A 25211-nucleotide genomic window follows, 5' to 3' on the forward strand; every position below is an offset into this window, starting at 1 on the left:
TCGTGTAGCCACTCCCTCGTCTCAGGTCCCACTTGGAAGAGGCCCTCCTCTGAAGGTGGTCTATGCCGGGGACAGGTGGTGATGATGTGGTCGGCAGTCTGCTCAGGCTCCCCGCACTCACACGCTGCACTGTCTGTTAGGCCCCACTTCTTCATGGACGCTTTGAAGCAACCAACCCCTGTGCGAAGGCGATTCAGGAGGGTCCATTGCTGGCGAGGTAGATCTTCTCCCTCCACGCCACCTCCAGGATCCTGGATGTAATGATGTAGGCGTGTCTGTCCTGCTGACTCCCACTCCTGCTTCCATTCCGCTGCCAGCCAGGCTTTGGTTGTCAGATCCTCCGGGATGGAAATAAGCATCTCTTGTGCGGCCTGATTGTATGGGTGGCGGGACTTGAGTCTGCTTGGAGGTGTTGCCATGGTGGTGGTTTCATGGAGGAAGTGCCAGCTGTGTTCCTGGGCTTTCCTTGCCAGGGCGAGGGTAGCGGCCTCTCGCCGTAGGCCGGCTGGCGCTATCCCTGCTAGGACTGGCAGGTAGAACACGGGGGTGGGTTTCAGGCAGCCACTTATGATCCGGAGGGCATTGTTGATGGCCGTATCGACCTTCTTGGCATGTGGGCTTCTACACCAGGTTGGGGCACAGTACTCAGCTGCAGAGAATACGAGGGATTGTGTGGAGATACGTAGTACCTTGGCCAAGGCCCCCCAGGTTGTACCAGCTAGGTGCCGGATGAGTGAGACCCTTGCTGTTACTTTAGCTCTCACTTCATCCAAATGTTGTTTGTAGGACAGTGTCCTGTCCAAGCGTACGCCCAGGTACTTTGGGGCCTGCTGGAACTCCAGGGGTTTGTTGTCCACTAAGATCTCCAGCTCCCTTCTTGCTTCCCTGTTGCAGAGGTGGAATGCTGCTGATACAGTCTTTCCCTTACTGAGCTGCAGTCGCCAGCTTCGAAGGTAGGCAGCCAGGACGTCCATGTCCTGATTGAGACCCTCTTCAACCGCCTTCCATGTGGGCCGGTGTAGCATGATGGCTAGGTCATCCGCGTATCCATACCTTCTAGATGTCGTCACCGGTAGGTCAAAGATGTAGATGTTGAAGAGCATCGGTGAGAGGACAGACCCTTGTGGGACCCCGTTTCTCAGCCTCCTGAGCCTGCTGCGCTGGCCATCACTGGTCTGGAGAATGAAGCTGCGGTTTGACAGCATCTCCATGATGAAGTTGACTATATGACGGTCCGGGATTGTTCTCAGCAGCTTCAGGTGGAGTCCGCGGTGCCAGACGGTATTGTAAGCAGCAGTCAGGTCCAGTAGTACCACCCCAGCTTTGGTTTTGGCCTGGAAGCTGTCCTCGAGATCTTGTGTGAGAAGGGTTACCTGGTCCACTGTAGACCTGCCCCGACGGAAGCCAGCCTGTTCCCTCGGAAGTTGTGAGTCTACTACTGGCTCAATTCGGCTGTGTATCATCCTCTCCAGGATTTTAAAAGGGACGCACAGCAGCGAGATTGGTCTGTAGGACTTGGGGTCATCCGCAGGTTTGTTGGGTTTCAAGAGGGCTATGACAGCGGCCCGTCGCCATGCCCTTGGGAGCTTGGACCTCCGGAGGCACGCAGAGAAGAATGCACGCAGCCAGGCAGATGTTATTTCGCTCTGGTGGATCACAAACTCTGGGTGGATGTTGTCGGAGCCTGGTGCCTTGCCTTGTTTGAGTTTGGCCATAGCGTCCTTGAGCTCAGCTGGTGTGAAATCTCCTGACAGGTTGGCATTAACACTGGCCGCCCTAGAGAGACTGGATACCTCGTGGGATGTTGAGCGGGTAAATTCTTTGTCTGCGTCTGGGAAGCGGCCATTTTTCAGGAGTTGGGCTGCGATGGAGTTTGCTGTCACAGGGCACTTGGGAGGCGGTGTACTTCTTCCTGAGAGCTGGTTTATGGTCTGCCACGCTTTACGGCTGGAGTGGGTAAAGTCAATCGACTCGACGACCTCTGTCCATCTAGCCCTGCGAGTGGCGTCCAGCTTCTCAAGCAGCGCCGTTGCTGTCGCATCCACTTCAGCTCTTGAGCTAGCCTGCTGGTGGGCTCGCAGGAGGTGGTTGCACTCCTCGTTCCAACCCGGGATGTAGTTTGCATTGTAGCCTCGTGGTATGGTTTTCTTCGCTGCCCCTGTCAGCACTTCACAGTAGGCTGCATATGCAGCATCCACATTCGGAGTGTCTGGGTCCGGGAGGGTGACAGATCTTCTCTCTGTGTCAACAGAAAAAGCATGCCAGTTGGCCTTCCGGAAATTCCATCTTTTGACAGGCTTCCCTGCGACCGGTATTCTGATGACAGATGGTCGGTGGTGTGATCGGGGGAACCTGTCAATGACCCTTCTCTCTGGCATCGGGTCATTACTGTGGAACACAGCAAAGGCGAGGTCTGGGTTGGTGAAGGTGTTCCATCTGGAGGAGTAGAAGCTTGGTGGCTCTTTGGGGCCAAACAGGAGATGGGCGTTGGCATTGGAGGCCCACTCGCTCAGCGTCTCCCCATCCGGTGTTGTGTGGGAGTATCCCCAGTCGGTGTGCTGGCAGTTAAAATCCCCGGCGTAGATGGCGGGTGCCGGGGTAGTTGGGAGGGCCGATGTGGACAGTACAGATGGTGGGGACTTGTACACGTTCACAACCGTTGTTGTCTGTATCCTCGTGGACATCCACTCGAGACTAGCGCCTGGAGGGGATTGGCCTGTGGCTGTCCAGCTGAGGTCAGACCTGACAAAGGTGGCCATCCCGTGCTGCCTGCTGAGGATGGAGCCGGCGAGGTGGAACCCGGGCAACCTGAGAAAGTCTGCTTTTCCACAGTGCGTCTCCTGAAGGAGGACGGCCGCGACTTCATGGGAGTCGGCGAGGTGGCGTATGATGTCCAGTTTGGCGGTGGTGAGGCCCTCGACATTTAGCTGGAGCACTGTCAGGCCCTGGTGCTCGATGGTCGGGATGGCTGCCCGCCCTGACGTGGGCTTGCGTCCCCCCGGCCTCTTGCGCCCTGATCTGACAGCGTGACGATTGGGTGGCGACATTCGTTTCATGAGCTGGTCTTGCACCATATCTCATTACTTGCAGGGGAGGCCGCGTGGAGGCTGTCAAATGTCTATTCTTGGTGTTGGGTTTTATCAAATAAATTTCCCCAAAAAATGCAACTTACTCCAGTGCGACTTATATATGTTTTTTTCCTTCTATATTATGCATTTTCGGCCAGTGCGTCTTATACTACGAAGCGACTTATAGTCGGAAAAATACGGTGCTTGGAATGGGCCTTGAGGAATTCCTCAGTTATGTAAATCAAAAGTTTGGACCCAGTATGTGTATAGTGGTCCAAGCTATATACAACAGGAGCATTCAAATGTTTTTTTTTGAGGAATTTGCTGCAAAAATGTTTGTCTCCCAAGTTTTGATCTGAACTGGTGTCATTCCCAGGCCAGATGTGCACCCCGGGTCGGATTTAACCTACGAGCCGACAGATAATTAGCCGTGGTGTAAAGTTTAAGGGGCCAGGATAGGCTGCGACCCTGTTCAGGATAACAAATCCATGAATGGTTAAAAAGTTCTTAATCAGTATTTACTTTTATATGTAACTTTTGGCTACAACCCACAAGTAGTACGATAAAAATGTGGTCTAGGTCCAAAGAAGAAGAACATGACATCCTCTTTGGGTAGTTAATTCACAGCCATGCAGATTCTACCATTGGCAATTATTCTGCTTAACAAACGTTCAGAAGCTCAAAACGTTCAGAGTCAGTAACTAGTGGTTAATTTATCATAGACATTTAATTAAATACCAACTGAAATGCACAGACCAACTGTGTCAAATTAAAGTCAGTTTTTGTCTGTTTTTGTCAACTTTTAACATTTAATTATTTTTATTTTGAATTGGCCTCAACCACAAACTTTTACCCCTTTCAGGCAGCAACTAATTAGGCTTGAATTAATGCTGCCACTTACTTGGTTTCTACCAATCTATTAGACCTAAATTGGATTAAAACATTGCCACATGGTCAACAAATTTTGTTAACAATCAACTATCAATTTTAGTTATCCTAATCCTGCCTGTTGTACCTTGAAACCACGTCATACTTTGTATACCCACACTCTGTAATCCCATGCTTTTAGGAGCCCTGCATCGAGGAGCACTGTCATGACAGTTGGTTTCCTGGTACAAACCTTCTCTCCAATCTGCACCATGTCATCAACTTTGTGAGAGTGAGAGTTCCTGAGACAGCGCCCGAAGTGAAGCGAGAGGCACCGCCCAGCACCAGCTCGGAAGCTTCGTCCTATGGCCAGGTAAGAGGTTGACGTCACCTTGGCCTTGCTACATGTTGCTTTCTGAAACCGCAGTGTCACTGCCATCAGCCCCAAGGCAGGTTGACCTCTCTATATCACCATCATTGCTCATCGTGTGACCCTCACTTCACAGAACTCCAGGCGACTTTCAGCCAATTGGAGAGAGGTAGCTGTTTGTACCCCTTTGCACGTTTAAAGGAGGTTTGCCTTCTGTGCCGTGGTTTGTGTATGACGCAACGCTTCAGCAGTTCCCCTCCCTCTCAACTGCTGAAACTAATTATGTGTGTAATGCCGGTTTGGGTAAACGCTTTTTAACTGCATGTCAGTGTGATTGATGTTGCTGCGTCTGGAGAATATGATGTATGTTTATTTAACAGTGCAGCTCAGGTCCTTTTTGTCAGGTCAGGTTATGGCAATCCTTCAGATGGGTTGGACGCTTCAAGATGATTTCCTGGGAAATGGCTGTGTCTGAGGCGCTATCAGCAAGGGCGATAATGAAACGTTGGCTGAATTTTTATAATAGACATTTAATTTGACTTTTATGTCTGTTGTACCTTTTTGACTATGGTAATGAAGCATCCTTACAATCCATCAAAGTCCGGGAGTTTATTATTATTGTTGTGGTTGGTAGGTGGTGATTTAGCAAAGCACCCAGTTGCAGGTGGAATAAAAAGTGGTTTACTCTTCATATATATTTTGCACTGTAAGATTCACATTTCTTATTTACTGTACACCTGCAAAATGTGATCCAGTAAAAAAGATGTACTATGAAAGTTGCAGTATCAATTTAATATTATTATTATTATTTTTTTGTCCTGTCCAGCTTCTCAGGCAAGTCATATAGTAGATGTAGATGCCCATATTGGCTGTTCAGATTTACTTTACAAAAGAGAAGTGTAGGATACTTCTCTTGTTGCTTTATTTGTATTTGACTTTATTAAATGTTAATATTAATTTTACAGTGACGGCTTTCTTAAATTTGAGCTAACTTGAAAGGGTCATGTAGTGGATTGTCCGAAGCTTAAGCAGGCAACAAAAGTAGTTTAGTACAACAAATTTATTTACCCATTATCAGAAGTGCAGGTTGAATTGAGTTGGCCGTGCAGACAAACCACAAGTTACTCCGGAGCAAACAAGACACGCACAAGCCAAAATCACTTCCGAGTTCCGGTCTTCTGCCATTTTTTATGTCTGTTGTGCGTCATCGTTCCTTATCGAGTGCGTCAATGTCTTGTTTTGTTTTTCCTATCTGTTCCATAACAACTCGAATCCTTTAGACAGTCAACACATTCTGTAGACAGGTTGGCACGACTTAATATTCACTTTTGTCCCACAACTGGTCCATTCAATGGCACAAAAATACAAGAGTATTGAAAATGAGCGGACATTCTTAAAAGACAAGAAATATAGGTCAAAAGGTCAGAAATTCTACTACATACCCGCCTTCCAGGGTCTTAAGACCCTGGACCAAAACAATTTCTGATATAGACCACTAACTTAAATCTCTACCGCAGATAGAGGCAAAAACCTCAATGTTTTTATACGAGGCAAAAATTCCGTCTATGACCCTCCTTCAGAGCGATCGCTGTTACCAGCCTGCAGTAAAACCATCTCACAGAACACAATTAGTGGCCTACCCTTTGATTTAGTAAGGGAATAACAAATACTTTGATCATGAACATCATTGAACATAAATAGATGAATGTATATAGACTTATGACTGTAAGACATTTGCAAAAATATTTTTCCCGGCATTTGCAATGGATGTAGTTACCAATATTGTTAATTACCAATTAATTTTGAACACACAACTGAATTTCGTATGAGTCCATGTTCGATTAGTGCTCGTATAGATGGCTCGGTGGTGCCTCAGGCTGGTGGCCTGCCGACACCTCGTTGGGCCTTTGGCTGCCTTGGTGAAGAAAGAGATCCACTCAAACAGTCTGTCTCTGTCTCTTCCTGGGGTGTGGTTCAGTCCATTGGGCAGACTGTTCAGTGGCCGGTGCGTGCTGGCCGAAATTGGGGAAATCTCAGGTAGAGTTGGAGCTGTGGGGGCTTTGGGGAAGGCTGGGGCAGAGTATGGGGCGTGGGGCTTTGGTCCAGGTCCTCGGCTTGCTTCAGGGCCTCCTTCCACAGCTGCTGGAGTCCCGACGGACACATATTGGCTGGCAACCTTAGTCGTTCTCGTCATCGCTGGCAAGGTGTTGTCTCTCCTCTCGGTTCCTTCCAGTCAGGTATCGGGTGTTGGTCCTGGATTGGCTTTGACCGTGCCCCTCTTAGCGAGTGCAAGGGAATCTGGAGTGGCTGCTTTCATCCTCAAATCTGCACAGAGGAACTGGCACACAAATTCTACATTTTGCAAACTTACCATTTTGGTCTCATGGTCTTTCCACCTTCCTAGGAAGCTGCTGGTCCTGAGAAGTGCTGATCTTGTGACTGAAGATGATAACCTGTTTTCTTAAAATAGGTGCCGTTGTTTGACCTAATCTTTTTGGGGAAACCATGTCGGGATATTAGATCATTCACAAAACATTTAATTACTGAATTGGCACCCTCCTTTGAGGTTGGGGTTGCTTTCGCCAACCACTGCAATTGTCAATCTAAATCATTACGTTCCTTTATCCTTGATCATATCGATTAAATAAAACCTCAACACGCTCAAACTTGACCCAATCCAAACTCACCTCCCCCCTCTGTCCCTCTCACAGGGACAGTGTTAGTCGTAGTAATAGTAATAGTAATAGTAGTAGTAGTATTAGAGTAGTAGTAGTATTAGTAGTTTCAGAAACATCCAAGAAAAAGAAAAGACAGCTGATAGTCAAGTGCAGCAAGAACAGAGGCGGAGGAAAGGTCATGTTTGAGGTCACTGTTCGCTTTTGCAATAGTACTTTGATATTTTACAACACCTAGTGAATTATTGTGGCCTCAATAATTCACTAAATAGTTGTATTTAATTTAGTCTATCTATGATGGGACAATGCACAGAAACATTAAGTTCAGAAACAGATATGTTCTGTACTAGATTATATCTAAATAGCTACTTTCCATCTGTAGTCCCTGGCTACCTAAATTAAAGGGATCCACAAATCAAGCAATAAAATTATGACACTAATTAATCATAATAAATATATACATTCATAATAATCAATAATTAATCAAAAATAATCATACTGTAGCATGTAATCAATTATAAGAAAAGTCACCAAATGCCCCTTCATGGACACATACTTACCATACAATACAACCACACCTTATTTACATCATCCCACAAAGACAATACATGCTCTTGTTCACATCTGTCATCATTCGTAAAAACAACCAAGATTTTAACAGCCATACCTCACAATTTACAACAAAAATGCTCTCATAGATGAATATAATACTCATTAATTTGATGTGTCAACAATGCCCCTCTTAGTGACCGTCTGAGCAGTCTTGATGGCTCCAAAGCCACTTTTTTTATTTCAAATTTTCTATTCCTTTTGTTATAACGTGGAGAAGGCTAATTGGTCTGTACATGTTCTGGTCTTCTTTATTTCCTGCTTTATGGATTTAATTATAGTAGCAGTTTCTCGACGTGGTAGGGAAAGTGTTTTCCGTTATTGATTTATTTATCAATCGTTGTTATACGAGCAATAATACAATCCTTATATGTTTTTAGGAAGATAGTGTCCAACCCATATATATATCTCTAGATCGTGAGTCTGATAATGCAGCGAAGATTTTGTTTAACTTTGTTTCATTTGTTAATTCTAAAATTAGTCCATCCTGAATAAATGACAATTATTTGCACTGATTTTGAGGGATTTTTTATTCAGGGTTTGTACAGACTGGATGAAATGTTCATTAAAATTATTACTTATGTCCAGACTGTCTGCGATAGTAGCGCCATTGATATTTAATGTTATAGTGTTGTTTCTTGTTTGCTCTCTTTCCGTAAGTTTGTATCTGGTTTTCCATAACTCTCTATTGTTCCCTTTTGCAGCTTTGATTAATTTTAAGTGAAAGTCAGCCTTAGACTTCCGCATAAACATTGTAACTTTGTTCCTCCAAACTTTTAAATCATACGATCTGTATTTAGACCTGTTTTAATTGCTCTTTTGAGAGCTGAGTCCCGATGTCTTTATTAGAATCCAAATTGTTTTATTAATCCAATGGTGTTTTTATTTTACACTCTTCTTTCTGGTTTTGTATTCGTGTATTTACAGATGTTCTCTTTGATTTTTGTCATCCAATTGTAATTCTAGTAGGGCTGCTTATCATTTGTATCATATAGAAGCCGTTTATAATATCCTTAAATTTCTTTCTGCGTGTTTTATTTAACCAGTCCAGATTAACGTCCTCCATGACGTTACTTCTTTCATACTATGCTGTTTGAGGATGTCTGAAAATGAATCAAGAAAAATGTCTTTAGCTGTGGTCGGTCGGTATACTACAATTACCTTGAAATACATTTCTGAGGAAAATGTGATTTTAATTTCAACATTCTCAAATTGATCTACTTTTAATGTTTTCCCTTTCATAAATCATAATTCCTCCCCCCTTTGTCACTCGATCTGTCTTTTCTGTAATCTTGTCCCCCGGGACATTAATTAGAACGAAAGTTGTTGTGGGTTTTAACCATGTCTCTGATAGACAAGGTAATCCGGATTAGAGTCTGACAGTAACTGCTGTATTTGTTCAGTATGTTTCCTGTGGTAGAAAGTTTAATAATGCGGACACGTTTGTTACTGAATACTTTCTACAGACTTCTGTCTCTCTGCGACTTTGTGTATGTAATAAGCAACTATAAATATTTGATATGCTTAAATTTTATTTTAGCTCAGCTGTTGTGTAGCTGCTAGCTCTTTGTAGCCTACAGCAGGAATGTCCAAATTGCAACCAATAGCTATGTTTTTAACAGACAACCGAAATAATTGAAAATGTGGTATTTGCGTATCGGTTCAATACGCAAATACAGAGAGCAAAGGAACAATGTGGGTCATTAGTTGTCCATCTTATACCATTCTAATTGTTGTAAGGATAGTTCACATGAGCGGCCATACCTTGAGTCCCACCATATATAAGAGTCAAAAGGCTCCTATTATGAGTCGTCTAATTGGTGATCATACACTTTGGCGATTTGGGTGGCAGGACACACGGACGCACCTCCGTCAGCCAGCGCTAGGACAGTTGGAGCAGTCCCCGTCTTCCATTCGTTCCTGGGAGGCGTCCCTAGTAGTTGTCAGCTGATGTCGTGCTGTCAGGCAACATCAGAAAGTTCCTTCTGTGCGGTATTGAATTGTCAGGGCGCAGTTCGTAAGCAGGTCATTACAAGGTGTGTGCAGGTTGACCACAAAGGAATGCTTCAAAGATTGTGTTGAACATTGTCCGTTGACACTTATGTCCAGCAGGGGTCTGTTTGTATCCTGCTGTTCGTCCTGCTGTCACACCTGTATTTTTTGTGAGCATGTTCTGGCTACACCTTGGAGCTTGTCTTGTTCAGAGAAGCTGGCAGTCCCCCGGCTGCATATCCTTTCCACCCTCGCTTGACCTAGCACAACCGTGGCTACCACCCAAGTCCGTCTGTATGGTTTTACGTTTTGTTGAGGTTTTTCCCTCCAGAATTTGGAACTCAAAACATGTACACCCATCGTTTTCATATCCTCTCGGTTAGTTCAATTTGCATATCACGTTTTAAAATTACAGTCTTAACTATCCCATTAATTGCTAATCAAAAACCTTAATTCAAAGATTATACGTACTACTTCATGTGTATTTAAGTACCCTTTTAATTCACTTAAAGATTATCTATAAGTTAATTTAAACTATCATTTGTCTATCAGTAGGCGCGAGCAAGCTGTCATGCTTGCACTCTGACCTCCTGCTGTGCGTGATACTCTCCAAAACAAAGGAATGTTTTTATTCACGTTTCTCCTTATCTTTCAGCTAAATCTTTTAATCTTTTAACTTTTAACGTCCGTACTGTGTTTATTTTTATTGTCTGCATTTTAATTTTGCTTTTATTTTCTTTCATTTCACTTTGTTGTCTGTGAAGCACTTTGAGTCTTGTCCTTTCCTGGAAAAACGCCACACAAACAAAGCTGCCCCGCCTTGCCTTGCATGTCTCCGACTGGTTATCCAACTTAGTCATAACAAACACACAAGGCCATGCTCTAAGCGCCATGCCTAAACACACTTCTCCTCTTTTTAACACTTTACATATCGGCTCTTATTTGTAATTATTATTCAACACTATTCACAGCAAACAGTTGTAAAGTTATAGTTATTCGCATTATACTCTCAAAATCTATAGCTAACTGAAAGCTGTTGAGATTTGGTTTGCCTACTTCATCTCAGTGGCCTAGTGGTTAGAGTGTCCGCCCTGAGATCGGCAGGTCGCAAGTTCAAAACCCCGGTCGAGTCACACCAAAGACTACAAAAAATTTGGGAGCCAAATCACCAAACATGATTCCCCCACCTCCCAGGGGCAATCACGGGGGATGGGCCAAATGCAGAGGACAAATTCCACCACACCCAGTGTGTGTGTGACAATCACTGGCACCCCAACTTTAATTCTAACTTTATTCTGTCATGCCATTATCCTCTTCTAGCTCAACATCCAGAAGTATGGTGTACTGCAATGTCTAAATAAAAATATAAATTACTCCAAACTAAAATGTCGGACTGCACTTCAAAGTTACTTTTATTAAATTAATTTCCAAACTAACCACCACCAGAGCAGACATCTTCCTCAATCCTATCCCAATACTCCCCTAAATTAGAAAGGTGTTTCACAACAGTGGTTAAGTAGTTATTTTAAGTAATAGATCTCAATACGTAGAAATTAATAAGACTAAATTTGCCCTAGTGTGTGAATGTTGTCTGTCTATCTATCTGTGTTGGCCCTGTGATGAGGTGGCGACCTGTCCAGGGTGCAAAGTCAAATTGTGAAACAAAAATTAAAGTTGAATCAAGTGGAAATTGACAGAGTATATGAACTACATTCTTGAGAATAGTAATTGATCATTAATATGTTGGAAGCCGCATATTGAACATATTAAAGAAAAATATCCAAATCCATTGCTATTCGGTATAAAGTAAAACACGTGCTGAATAAGAAATGTCTGCACATGTTATATTATTAATTTATTTTTCCATATGTAATATTGTTTTGAAGTTTGGGGAAATGTTTATAGAAGAATTATAGACCCAATACTTAAACTTAAAAGGCTCATTTCAATAATACACAAAGCATTATTATTATGATCATATCAATCCATTTTTTAAGTCATAATGTGTTAAATGTTCAGATAATTTAATTTTAAAACAATGGCAATTATGTTTCCAAGTAAAGAACAACGGCCTTCCAGTTTGTATTCTTAGCTTGTTTACATTATGAGGAGACACTATCATTTACGGGGGATATTGATTTTTAAAATAGGTCAAGTAAAATAAAATAAAATAAAAACACAAATGTATTTCAGTTTTAGGAGTTAAATGATGGACCATCCTCAGTGATGAGCTGAACACATGTAGTTTTTTGTTATGGTTTAAAAGACCCTTGAAAAGTAAAGTTTTGTCAACATTATGAAATATAGTAACAATTACTTTCATCTTTTAACGTTGATGTTCCAGGTAATTTAATGTTCAGTAATTGTATATCATAGGCCAATATAAGCTTTGGCTTCCGCCTATTCTTTTTTTTCGGTCATTCTTTTTTCTTTTCTTTTCTGTGTGTAAATGTGTATGATTGTTAATATGTCTAATTTACTGTTAAACTGCTCACACAAATTGGTTGATGGTTGATTATATGACCAAAATAAACCTATTTCATTTATTCATTCATTATCTATCGTACTCATAGTTTTATTCCATTTTGTTATTCTACATGCACCAATGTCACATAGAAATGTGCTTTCTTTGTTATTTATTTACATTATTATTTCTGGTTTACTTGCTGTCTGTTTGCTTAAGTTCTCATATTTTGGTCTGTCTTCCTTCTAATTAGAATTTGTTTTGTTTTGACAATGGCGCTGAGTGGCTCTTATCTGTACTTCTTCAGACTCTGTTTCACAGATGCCCTTAGATGTATTAGAATATAAATTTAACTTATTTTATTGTGTGTTTATTCCTAAAAAAAATTAAAATGTCAATGTATGATCAATTTATCTTTATCAAATTTAAATTCAATATTATTAATTTATTTGTTGTATAACTATTAATTCAAAGTTACAATGTGTCCTAATCTATGATGTTCGTGCGTGTGTGTTTGTCTCAACTTCCACACAGAAACTGGATGGATCAGATAAGCAACAAGGCTGTTCCAAAAAAAAGTATACTAGACATATAAATGAATGATGAATTAAACAATGTTTCAATGTCCCACAATCCGTATTTATTTATTGATATTTAAACGTGTAATTTTCCATATATCTATTATTTTACTGGACTTAGCAAGCACCTACTACTAGCACACTCTACAGACCGAGAATAACTGTTCAACCACACTTAGTAATGCCAAGCTTGATGCTAACTTAGCCTTACTATGCCTCAGTAAGCAAACTTTTGCTAACCTAGCCCAATGCTATGCTAACACAATGCTAACCTAGCTCAATGGTATGCTAACACAATGCTAACCCAGCTCAATGCTATCAGTGTCACTCCTCTTCGAACCAATGCTTCACGCAGCTGTCACTCACACAGCCTCGTCACACGCACACACTCTTATCTCAAAATGTCTCCCAGCTTTTTTTTTTATATGCGTCACACAGTCACTCACACACAGAGAATTTACCAGCGAGCAAGAGCCTTTTTTCCCGTACTCAAAATCTCAGCGTGTAAAACAACTGTAATATCGCACAGTCACAATCACCAGTATAGTTAAAAACAAATTCAAATGACTGGAATTCGCTCGCAGCGCCCAAGAGGGGGAGCCTCCCTGCTTAGGCTGCTGCCTCCGCGATCCAACCTCTTGATAAGCGGAAGAAAATAATTATATGGATGGATCATTCACTCATGTGTTTTCTGTACATAACTTTGTCTATTTTCTCACACGCACACACATAACCGACAATTTCCCAGCTCTTGCAGATCAGCGTGGGTGCGAAAAAAGCGTGAGGGGAGAGGTTGATTTTTTCAGAGGGGAATTAAAACAGATAAGAAACCAGGTGCTACACAAATGTTATTACAATACGCAGATATATATATATATAAATTTAAAAAACACACATTTTTATCCCACAAACCACTCCCCCCTGGTCCGGACCAATATAAACAACTAATGCACGCGTGCTTTTGTGGAATCGGCCGTCTCATAACACACACACGCAGGTCATTCTTACTCATATAACGGCGATTAACCCGTTTAGCGGAGCATACCCTGCTTTTCCTTCCTGACCAACACGGATAACAGCCTAAGGCGCTGTAGAATCACCAGGAATCACCCCGCATTCCTACAGTACATCGTGTCTGGTCAGTCCATATAGTTTCACCAAGGCTCTACCATATGGAGCCCTTACTCTATCCATCTACATCTGTTGTGTCCTTGAGTTTGAGTTTGAGTTTGAGTTTGAGTTTGAGTTTATTTCGAACATGCAAGCATACAACATGATACATCACAATTTCCAGTTTCTCTTTTCAACATGTTCGAAAAGGAGTAGGAAGAAGCAGAGCTTATTTAATCCTACCCCTTTTCTTTACATAACAGTTGCTGAAACTTTTTTTATTCACTTCCTGTTCTCAATTTTTTCACAATAAACTCCATATGTAATCACAATAAAAATAAATAAATAAATAATAGTAAGAATTTAATAATAATAATTGGTGAAGAAAGTCATATTTCATATGATGAGATAAGTAAGATTACTTTAAGAATGAATGAATGAATGGATGAAATAAATTGAAAATGTTTGTCATGGTTCTTCTTCTTTGTACTTTGTAAACACTTTAAGTTTGAAGAGTTTCTTGAAGTGGATCATATTAGTACATTGTTTGATTGCTTTGCTTAATCCATTCCATAATTTAATTCCACATACTGATATACTGAAGGTCTTAAGTGTTGTACGTGCGTACAAATGTTTTAAATTACATTTTTCTCTAAGATTATATTTCTCCTCTTTTGTTGAGAAGAATTGTTGTATATTCTTGGGTAGCAGGTTATAGTTTGCTTTGTGCATAATTTTAGCTGTTTGCAAATTCACTATGTCGTGGAATTTCAGTATCTTTGATTCAATAAATAAAGGATTTGTATGTTCTCTATATCCAACATTATGTATTATTCTAACTGATCTTTTTTGTAACACCGTTAATGAATGAAGTGTACTTTTGTAATTATTTCCCCATATTTCTACACAGTAGCTCAGATATGGTAACACTAGTGAGCACTATAGACTATGAAGTGATTTTTTGTCTAGAACATGTTTTGCTTTATTCATTATTGACGTGTTTCTTGCTACTTTATGTTGTATATTTTTTACGTGAGATTTCCAGTTCAATTTATCATCAATCATTATACCTAGAAATTTGGTTTCATTTACTCTTTCAATTTCTATTCCGTCTATTTGTATTTGTGTTTGACTTTCTCTTCTACTATTACCAAATAGCATTATTTTAGTTTTACTAAGATTCAACGATAGTCTGTTTTTGTCAAACCATCTTTTTAATTTGTTAATTTCTTCTGCTATTATTTGTATTATCTCCTGTGTGTTCTCTCCTGAACAAAACGCTGTTGTATCATCCGCAAATAATACTAACTTTAAATCTTTTGTAACTTTACAAATGTCATTTATATAGAGATTGAATAATTTAGGTCCTAATATTGATCCCTGAGGTACACCACAGGATATATTTAGCGTTGTAGACATGTGTTCGCCTAGCTTCACGTATTGTTTCCTGTTCGTTAGATAACTTCTTATCCAGTTTAAGACTAACCCTCTGATGCCATATCGTTCTAGTTTTTTGATTAAAATATTGTGATTAATTGTGTCAAATGCTTTAGTTAGATCCATAAAAACTGCTGCTGCACATTTTTTACTGTCTATTGCATTGGTAATTTCTTCTGTAATTTCAATTAAAGCCATTGAAGTTGAGACATTAGCTCTGTATCCATATTGGTTCTCTTCGAGTATTCTATTTTTATTTATGAAACTCTCTAATCTGTTATTAAACAGTTTTTCAATGATTTTAGAAAATTGTGGAAGTAAAGAAACAGGTCTATAATTTGTAAATTGATGTTTATCTCCAGTCTTATAAATTGGTGCAACTTTAGCTATTTTCATTTTGTTTGGAAATGTACCTGTTTGAAATGATAGGTTACTAATATACATTAATGGTCCTGATATCTCTTCTATAACCTTTTTTATCGTATCCATATCAATTCCATTACAATCAGTTGAAGTCTTAGATTTACATTTTTTCACGATTATAACTATTTCCTCCTGTGTCACATTACTGAGGAACATGGAGTTGGGATTTCGCTCTATGGTATCATTATAGTCCTCAATTGGAACTGGGTCTGGAATCCTTTCTTCCAATTTTGGTCCAATATTTACAAAATAATTATTGAAGCTTTCAACTACTTCCTTTATGTTGTCATTGTTTTTATTTCCGTCTAAAAAGTATTGAGGGTAGTCCCTCTTTGTGCCTTTTTTAATAATGCTATTGAGGATGCCCCATGTTGCTCTCATATTATTTTTGTTCCTGTCCAATAATTCACTGTAATATTCTTTTCTACATGATCGTAGTATTTCTGTTAACTTGTTTTTATACTTTTTGTACTTAATTTCTGCCTCTATAGTTCTTTGTGCTATAAATTCTCTATATAGTGTATTCTTCTTCTTACAAGCATTTTTTAATCCTTTTGTCATCCATGGTTGGTTATTCTTTCTCTGTTTATTACTAAGTTGTATCCATGGACAATGTTTGTCATAAAGTATTATGAACTTGTTTAAGAAATGTTCATATGCTTCATCAACCTCTTTTTCATTGTACACATTGTCCCAATCTTGCTTTTGTAGCTCAATTTTGAAAGCAGTCATCCTCTTCTCTGTGCATAGTCTTCGAAATGTCCTTTTGTCTTCCATTTTGTTCTTGTAGTGTCCATCATATATTGTAAAAACTGGCAGATGATCACTAACGTCGGTAATAAGTAGACCACTTGTAGTGTTATTGTCAAACTCATTGGTAAAAATATTATCAATAAGCGTGGCACAGTGTGCTGTGATTCTACTTGGCTTTGTGATTTTTGGATATAAACTGATGCTGTACATTGTATCAATGAAGTCATCAATAGACTTTTGCTTGTTAGGGTTCAATAAGTCAATATTAAAGTCACCACATAAGAACATTATTCTTTCACCATTATCCATGTAAGTAGCCTTGATCCATTCTTCAAATGTTTCTATACTTGACTTAGGTGATCTATATATACAACTGATGAAAATGTTTTTGCTTTTTTCCTGACATATTTCAATGGTTATACATTCTAAGATATTATCTATAGCAAATGACATGTTTTTTTACCACTTTGTAGTTCAGGTTCTTCATCACGTACACAGCTACTCCTCCTCCATTTTTGTTGGTTCTGTTGATGTAGTTTAGTTCATATCCCTCCAGATCAAAATCTATTCCTTTTTTATCATCAATCCATGTTTCTGTAACAGCAATCACTTTGAATGGTTCGTTGATGTGTTCCAAAAAGTTCTTAATGTTGCTGTAGTTTGCATACAAGCTTCTGCTATTAAAATGTATAATTGACAATTTGTTATCGCAAGTAATGTTGCTATTATATTGATCATCTGTATGATAAAAACAATTATTACTGATGTGGGAGAAAAAATTTGTATCTGGATCTATATCATTTTCCAAATCCTGGTTTTTGTAATCTTTGTTGCAGAAATTTTTTAGTTCCATATTTTCTTGTTCAACAATCTTTGATGTTGTTTCAATAATCTCAATAAGTGTAGGTGAATGCAATCCTGAATGTAGGTCCTCTTGTTTAGTCGTCCCTTGGAACATAGTAGTGTCGATGTTGAATTTGGGTGTTTGTTTTCTGTCAGAGTCCATTATCATCGTTGTTTTGGTAGCTGTGTAAACTTTAAAAATTGTCCAGGTCCTTGATGTCATGGACAACAATTACTCTTGCTTCTGGACCTCCATTCAGCTTGATGTAGATTTTACAGTTGGTGCTCCAAGTTCCCTGGATTTTTCCCTGCCTTCTCAAGTCGCGTGCTTTCTTGGCGATTCCAGCATTGCGTTTTGTGAGATGCTCATTCATGTACACATTTGTTCCCTTCAGCTTCTTTCCCTGTCTCAGCAATGCCATTTTAGATTTTCTGTTTACGAGTTTCACGAGCACGACTGGAGTGGCGTTGTTGTTTCTTCCGTTCAGTGGGATGCATGTTTCGATGGTATTAATGTCAATTTCAATTTCCTTTGATTGCAGAAAGTTGACCACTTGCTGTTCTGCTGAGATCATATCCATTTCATCTGGTTCACCTTCATTATTCACAGCTTTCGCATAGGATCTTGGTTTAATTCGGTGCCCAGTCACGATGATATCATTCATTCGTTTGTCCTGATCCATTTCATCTATGATATTCCTCAGCATGTTGTTGTCTTCTTGAAGGATCTTCATTTGTTTGCTCATTTCAGTGGCTTCATTATTTCTTCTGTTGTTCTGAGATTGCAGATTTTGTATATTTTCCTGCAGACTTTTCACATCTTGTTGGTGTTCTGTTGTTACTTTTCTCAGATATTCTTTCAATTCTTTCATTTCTTCTTTCATTTCTTTCAATTCTTTAATTTCTTCTTTCATTTCTTTCATTTCTTCTTTCATTTCTTTCATTTCTTTCATTTCTTCTTTCATTTCTTCAAGTATTTGTATTATCACTTCTTGATTCCCATCATGTCTTGTGTCCAACCTCAAATCTTGTTCCCAGTTGTGTTCTGTAACAGCTGACCCCGAAGGTTTCGGGATTTCAATCTTTCCTTTACCTTTTCGCATCGCGGCAGTCACTGACGTCACTGCCTCTGGCTTGTGTCTTAAGGGCAGTTGCTTCTTTAGCGACTTGCGGCACTTTAACTTGTTTTTTCCAACAATTTCGTATCTTGCGCCGTTCAGAGATCAATTTGAGGTTTCAGCCTGTCAACTTATATCACTCTGCGACGTCGGGATCACTTTAAAACAGCTGTAAACTCTCCGTAGCTTTTGGTTGCTAGGCAACCGCTCTGAACTGCGGCAAGGCGCCTTTGGCTTGAGTCTAACGGCTCTCTCAACTCGCCTTCTTTCAGCGTACCAGTGCCTCTCAACTGACCGAAATCAGATTGAAGATGCCAGAGTACTCTCCTGTGGCTGTGATCGCAAATCAGTGGTCAAAATCTTCAGATTTAACAAAAAACTCCGGTAGCAAGAGCGGAGCCTTTCTCTTTTGCGTCCTTTCTCATTGACAGGAAGTGACTTTAGACTTGGGCAAGACACTTTACCCACCTGCTCCCAGTGCCACCCACATTGGTTTAAATGTAACTTAGATATTGGGTTTCACTATGTAAAGCGCTTTGAGTCACTAGAGAAAAGCGCTATATAAATATAATTCACTTCACTTCACTATACTGCAGCAAATTTCCAAATTCGTGACAACTTGGCTCAGTTGATCTCCTTTACCGGGGTCACTGAACGATCACCTTATATCAGGCTTTTTACCCGGCTGCAGCTTCCACATAGACAGATACGTAGGACCTTCATAGACGTCATAAATTTGTGTGGGCCAAATGTCACACCAGTTTAGCCAACCTTGCCTTAAATTTCGCTGTGTCCAACTCCGGCTAACCTAATGTACTTGCAGAAAAAAGCATCCTCTGCCAACAACGACAGAGGATGAAGATGTTAAAAGAAATTTTTCGTCTCACATCGTCTATGCTTCTACACTCCAAACCACCAAAATTCTATCAACAATCCCCATTTGTTAAAAACAAGAGATTACAAGTTTTCAACAAACACACAGACAAATGATCACATATAAAACAACTCAATCCAACCATAATTTACCCCATTCCAGGTTGTTTTTGGAGAACCTGACTAAACCTATCTTTTATCAAAAATAGATTCAGCAATTAGTCTTATCGATCCGGCTCTCTCCAGGCAGAAAATGTTTACACTTTAAGCAAAACGCTTACCTTGTTATGCGCGCGTGCAGCACACTGTCTGCCTGACTGAGAGAGCGCGGAGCGGCTGTCGACCTGTAGCTTCTAAACCATCCTGTTCGTGACGCCAATTTGTGTAGTGGATTGTCCGAAGCTTAAGCAGGCAACAAAAGTAGTTTAGTACAACAAATTTATTTACCCATTATCAGAAGTGCAGGTTGAATTGAGTTGGCCGTGCAGACAAACCACAAGTTACTCCGGAGCAAACAAGACACACACAAGCCAAAATCACTTCCGAGTTCCGGTCTTCTGCCATTTTTTATATGTCTGTTGTGCGTCATCGTTCCTTATCGAGTGCGTCAATGTCTTGTTTTGTTTTTCCTATCTGTTCCATAACAACTCGAATCCTTTAGACAGTCAACACATTCTGTAGACAGGTTGGCACGACTTAATATTCACCTTTGTCCCACAACTGGTCCATTCAATGGCACAAAAATAGAAGAGTATTGAAAATGAGCGGACATTCTTAAAAGACAAGAAATATAGGTCAAAAGGTCAGAAATTCTTCTACAGTCATATTATGATATAATTTCTACATTTACAACACTTCTTTGTGTTGTATACATAACATGTACTGGTGGTTCTTTAGCACGTTGGAACAGGGGTTAGTGCTGGCACCTCACAATAAAAAGGTTGTGGGTCCGATCCCCAGGCTCGGTTGTCTTTCTGTTTGCATGTTCTCCCCATGACTGCGTGGGTTCCCTCCGGGTACTCCGGCTTCCTCCCACCTCCAAAGACATGCACCTGGGGATAGGTTGATTAGCAACACTAAATGGTCCCTAGTGTGTGAATGTGAGTGTGAATGTTGTCTGTGTTGGCCCTGTGATGAGGTGGAAACTTGTCCAGAGTGTACCCCGCCTTCTGCCCGAATGCAGCTGGGATAGCCTCCAGCCCCCCGCCCCCGTGACCCCTAGATTGACATGCTGTAGAACATGAGTGGATGAATTGTTGTTCTTTGGTGAACATTTTGCATAGATTTAGTTTTGCAGACCATCTTCAAGCCGCTTTCTGACTTTCTCTTCAGAATAGTCTGTTTTGCGGGCGGTCTTATTATGTGCCGAAGTCCTCCTCCGGGCCACGCCCCATCCGACTGCGTCTCCACCCCATCTGCCATGTTGTAGTTTTTACAGTGCATCCGGAAAGTAATCACTGCGCTTCACTTATTCCACATTTTGTTATGTTACAGCTTTATTCCTAAATGGAATAAATTAATTTCTGTCCTCAAAATTCTACAGACAATTGCTTGTATTCCGACAAGTGATTTCTTTCCGGAAGTGAAAACCAGTGGTGGTCAACCAATCTAAGATGGCTGTTGTACAGCAAGCAGTGAGCACACAAGGAGCCTATATATTCCTGCAAAAAGCAAACATAAGCAAAATATCCAACTATGCAATTGTATAGATCCCTATACTTTATCAAAATAAAAACTTTTGTTGATTGATAAAGGATTATTTATCGGTGGAGTTGCTCCAGACATCATTCTACATAACAAAACTGATTAAACTTGGAAAAGCATGGCGGTCTACAACTTCCCTGTGTGTGGCTGGGTCAATCGATTTGGTATCAAGACTTTCCCAGATAAATATGCATTGTTTTTATTGCATTTTATGATTTAACTTCATGTTGACTGCTATGTTTGTTGCCTGCCTTTGCTGTTGCACGCGCCGTTTACGAGGACGCCTATTTTTCCCCAACTTTATCAAAATATTACTATAAATGTCAACATTGTGTATGTGCTGAAAGCTTCATTTATGATCATTGCCTTTGGTAAAAGCTTAACTCTTTTAGGTTTTGCTCACATTTGATTTCTTTTATTTAGACTTTCCCTGTTGGTGCCTTACATAACACTTGTAGCAAAAATGTGTCTTAAGAAATACAAATAATATCAAGATAATACTTAAATGGAAAACACTAAACAGTTAAAAGTATATCAAACAAACCTTTAACCGAGTGGTTATTGCAAACGTGTGCATTCTTCGGCTCTGCTCCCTTGTACTTCTCTCATAAAATCAGGCACTCTGCCGCCATTCTGGATTACCTCTGAAGGAACTCTGAAGAAACGTTTATCTTCTTATTTTCTTCAAGAAAGACTAAATGGCGCCTAGTGCCCATTGAGAACAGACGCGTATTAAATGAGCCGAACGTGACGTCATTTTGAATCCAATCAATACCCCTTAGAGAAAATGTGATGTTTTTATTTTTATTTTTTATTTTGCTAATGTATTAAAAAAAAAATCATATGTACATAAGTTTTCACAGCGTTTGCTCAATACTTTGTTGATGCACCTTTGACAGCAATTAAAGCCTTACACTTGAACAACTGTTGTTGGCTTTGACAGTTAGGATTGCTCGTTTGCATTAAAACAGTTGTTTTTTTTACTGGTTTTTGGAGTATAAATATTTGGAGTTTTGGCACCAGCCGCTGGACTAGATCTGACCAATCTAAGTCTACGAGCACGAACTGACTTGGATGAGTGGCGAAACGTCTTCTAAGACAAACCAAACAGTCCAGTTGCGGTCGATTGAATGCCCTGAGATGACAATGACCTGGATGAATGAGAACATTCATAGACAAGCCTCTAGTATTTTTGAGTACAAAGCCACAAATTTGGCACACCTATCATTGGGCAGTTTTGCCCATTACACTTTGCCCATTCATTTTTGCAGCACCTCTCAAGCTCTATCAGGTTGGATAAGAAGCATTATTTTCATCCAAGATGTCTATTTTATATTCCTGCATTCAACTTTCCCTCTATCCTAAATGTAGTCTCCCATTTAATGCCGTTGAAAAACATCCCCACAGCATGATGCTGCCACCACTATGCTTCACTGTAGGGATGGTATTGGCCTGGTGCTGAGCGGTGCCTTGTTTCCTCCAAACATGATACCAGAGGCTCTATCTTTGTCTCATCAGACCAGATAATTTTGTTTTTCATGGTTTGAGAGTCTTTCAGGTGCATTTGGAAACATTTGAGTAAAAAATGACTTCCGTCTGCCCACTGTACAATACCAGCCTGATTGGTGGATTGCTGCAGAGAACGGCCGTCGTTCTGAAAGGTTCTCCTCTCCACAGAGAAATGCTGTAGCTCTTGACCGAGTGACCTTCGGGTTCTTGGTCTCCTCTCTTACTAGACCAGTGCTTCTCATAAAAATTTTCTGTTACATAGGAAGAAGAAAATATTTTGCGCCCCCCTACTCTCCACCGTGACTATACATAGTTTAATTTGTCTATAAGATTCTTATAACTATACCTCTGCATAACATATGGTATAGTGAAGCCAAGTGCTACATATGCTTCATCATTTTCTGGTAAGGCAAAAAAAGCATGTTCCCAGAGGTCACACGCACCCCCCGGCATTGCTCCGGTTCTATTTGAGAAGGACTGCACTAGACTAAGATGAATGCAGCCATGTACAGAGACATCTTGGATAAAAACCAACGCTTCCCATCTAACCTGATGGAGTTTGAGAGCAATTGCAAAGAGGAATGGGCATAGTGGTACTGCCGAAAAGGCCTAAAAATAGATCTGCCAAGCTTGTGGCATCATATTCAAAAACACTTGAGGCTGTAATTGCTGTCAAAGGTGCATCAACAAAGTATTGAGCAAAGGCTGTCAATACTTTTGTACGTGTCCTTTTTTATTTTTTGATACATTTTCAAAATTATATAGAAAAACATTTTGACATTGTGATTATGGGGTGTTGTCTGTAGAATTTTAAGAAAATAATGAATTTAATCTATTTTGGAACAAGGCTGTAACATAACAAAATGTGGGGAAAAATGTGAATACTTCCGGGTGCACTATACAGTTCTTATATATCTGTAATTAATGTTGTGGTCAGTTTGTGTTAAAGAAGTGGTGGATAAGTGATTTTTTTTCTATGTCATTACAGAACCTGCGTGAAGCCCAGGTATTTAGCCTGGTAGCAGAGCGCAGGAGGAAGTTCCAGGAGATAATCAACCGCAGCAGCTCGGAGGCCAACCAGGTTGTCAGGCCAAAGAGCTCCTCGACACGCTGGGTGCCGCCAGGTACACCCCCGCAGCTGGTGACGGAGATCCTGGAGATAAGAGAAAGCATGCTGTCCCTCCTCATAAAGCTGCACCAGAAGCTGTCGTCCAAGCAGAACTCTCTGTCAGCGTCCTGGCTAGACAACATGGACATGAGCCATCACGCTCACGGGGACGGTATCACAGCCATCGAGCGTATCCTCACTAAGGCGGCCACGCGCAGCTGCCAAATCAAGCGTAGCATCCAGGACATTTGCGGAAAGGTGTCTCCTCCTGTGCCACCAAAGAAGAACAGTCCTACAGAAAAGAAAGCCATGGATAAAGAAGAAAGGTCAGTTCATTTATTTTCCAAAATGGATTCGCATTGTCATGTGGTTTATTGAAGATTGACTTTTTCAATCGGATCAACCTAAAGGGCAATATTTTAATGTACGATCCTTATATACTTTGAATCAGCTTCGTGGAGCTACTAATTCCTGCTAATTTAGCATTGTGAAATATGCTCATTATTTGCCAGCTTTCCAAAAATGACTCCAAACAAGATTGTCCTGTTAGTCAGCCATCTTATTTTTGACATTAATCAAATGTGGTTCTATTAGGGGTGCAAAACGTATAAAAAAAACCAAAAAAACGGTTCGGATCGTATCACAATTTTGAGTCACGGATCAGATCATTTTAAAGGGCAGCAAAAAAAGAGAAGACAAGACAAATAAAACGTTGTGCACCATGTTTTCTGTAAAACCCTTTTTGTCCACCATTAAATGTTAACAAAATGTCAAATAAGGACATTTTAATTATATGAAAACAACCTGAAGTGCAATGTACCACACCATACCATACCAACTTTATTTATAAAGCCCTTTAAAAACAACCACAGTTGAAAGACAAAGGGCTGTACACCACAAAGAAATAAAGGCAAAGGACAAACTAAAAAATAAAATTTAAAACAGAAATAAAATACACATTAAAAAGCAAATACAAAATTACCCTAAGAACAATTTTGTTAGATAAAAAGCAGTTAAAAAAGTTAAAAGTTGAAAACAGTTTAAAGTCTCATGCTGGGTTAAAAGCCAGTGAATAAAAATGGGTTTTAAGAAGGGTCTTAAAAATAGCCAAAGAAGGGGCCTGTCTCACATGAAGTGGAAGATCATTCCAGAGTTTGGGGCCCGCAACAGAGAAGACATACAGAAGACAATATAAGACATACTACCCTTTTCTTTTAAACACGAACCATGAATAAAAAAACAACTTAAGACTGCAAGTAGGTGAAAGGAAACCACCTTCCTGATCCTCTCACGAGATGGTCCATCTTATATTCAGTGACTACATTTCTATGCACTGAATTAGTCAGATTTCTCAATTTGGGCTCAAAATAAGCATTCTACAACCCATGGAAACACCTTAATCTGACTGTTTGGTTTTTGAAAAGTTGGATGAACACACCTACAGTATGCGATTGAAAAGCAGTTCTCTCGAGTGGGTGTGTGCTGCTGGAGGGGACCCTTCGTATCGCACATGCGCCAGTTTCAACTCGTGGGACATAACCCGAAAGCGGTTCCCATTCACTTAAAACATAGGCAACAACTGGAATGAAAGGAAACTTTATTTTTAAAGTTAAAGTTCCAATGATTGTCACACACACACTAGGTGGTGAAATTTGTCCTCTGCATTTGACCCATCCCCCATGTTCACCCCCTGGGAGGTGAGGGGAGCAG

At 40.3% G+C, this 25211-nt stretch overlaps 1 protein-coding gene across 2 annotated transcripts in view; it reads left to right on the forward strand.

Annotated features, from left to right (window-relative positions):
* Window positions 1-25211, forward strand: part of ubr3 (ubiquitin protein ligase E3 component n-recognin 3) — a 94558-nt gene that overhangs the window by 22986 nt on the left and 46361 nt on the right. Inside the window, exons 22-24 of one of the 2 annotated variants that reach the window (XM_062069871.1) lie at window positions 4138-4308; window positions 4442-4474; window positions 23382-23827. In XM_062069871.1, the coding sequence (XP_061925855.1) occupies window positions 4138-4308; window positions 4442-4474; window positions 23382-23827 (650 nt within the window). The remainder of the gene's footprint in view (window positions 1-4137; window positions 4309-4441; window positions 4475-23381; window positions 23828-25211) is intronic. The other variant, XM_062069872.1, reaches the window with a different exon arrangement.

Source organism: Entelurus aequoreus, linkage group LG14, assembly GCF_033978785.1.
Source record: "Entelurus aequoreus isolate RoL-2023_Sb linkage group LG14, RoL_Eaeq_v1.1, whole genome shotgun sequence".
Lineage (NCBI taxonomy): Eukaryota > Metazoa > Chordata > Actinopteri > Syngnathiformes > Syngnathidae > Entelurus > Entelurus aequoreus.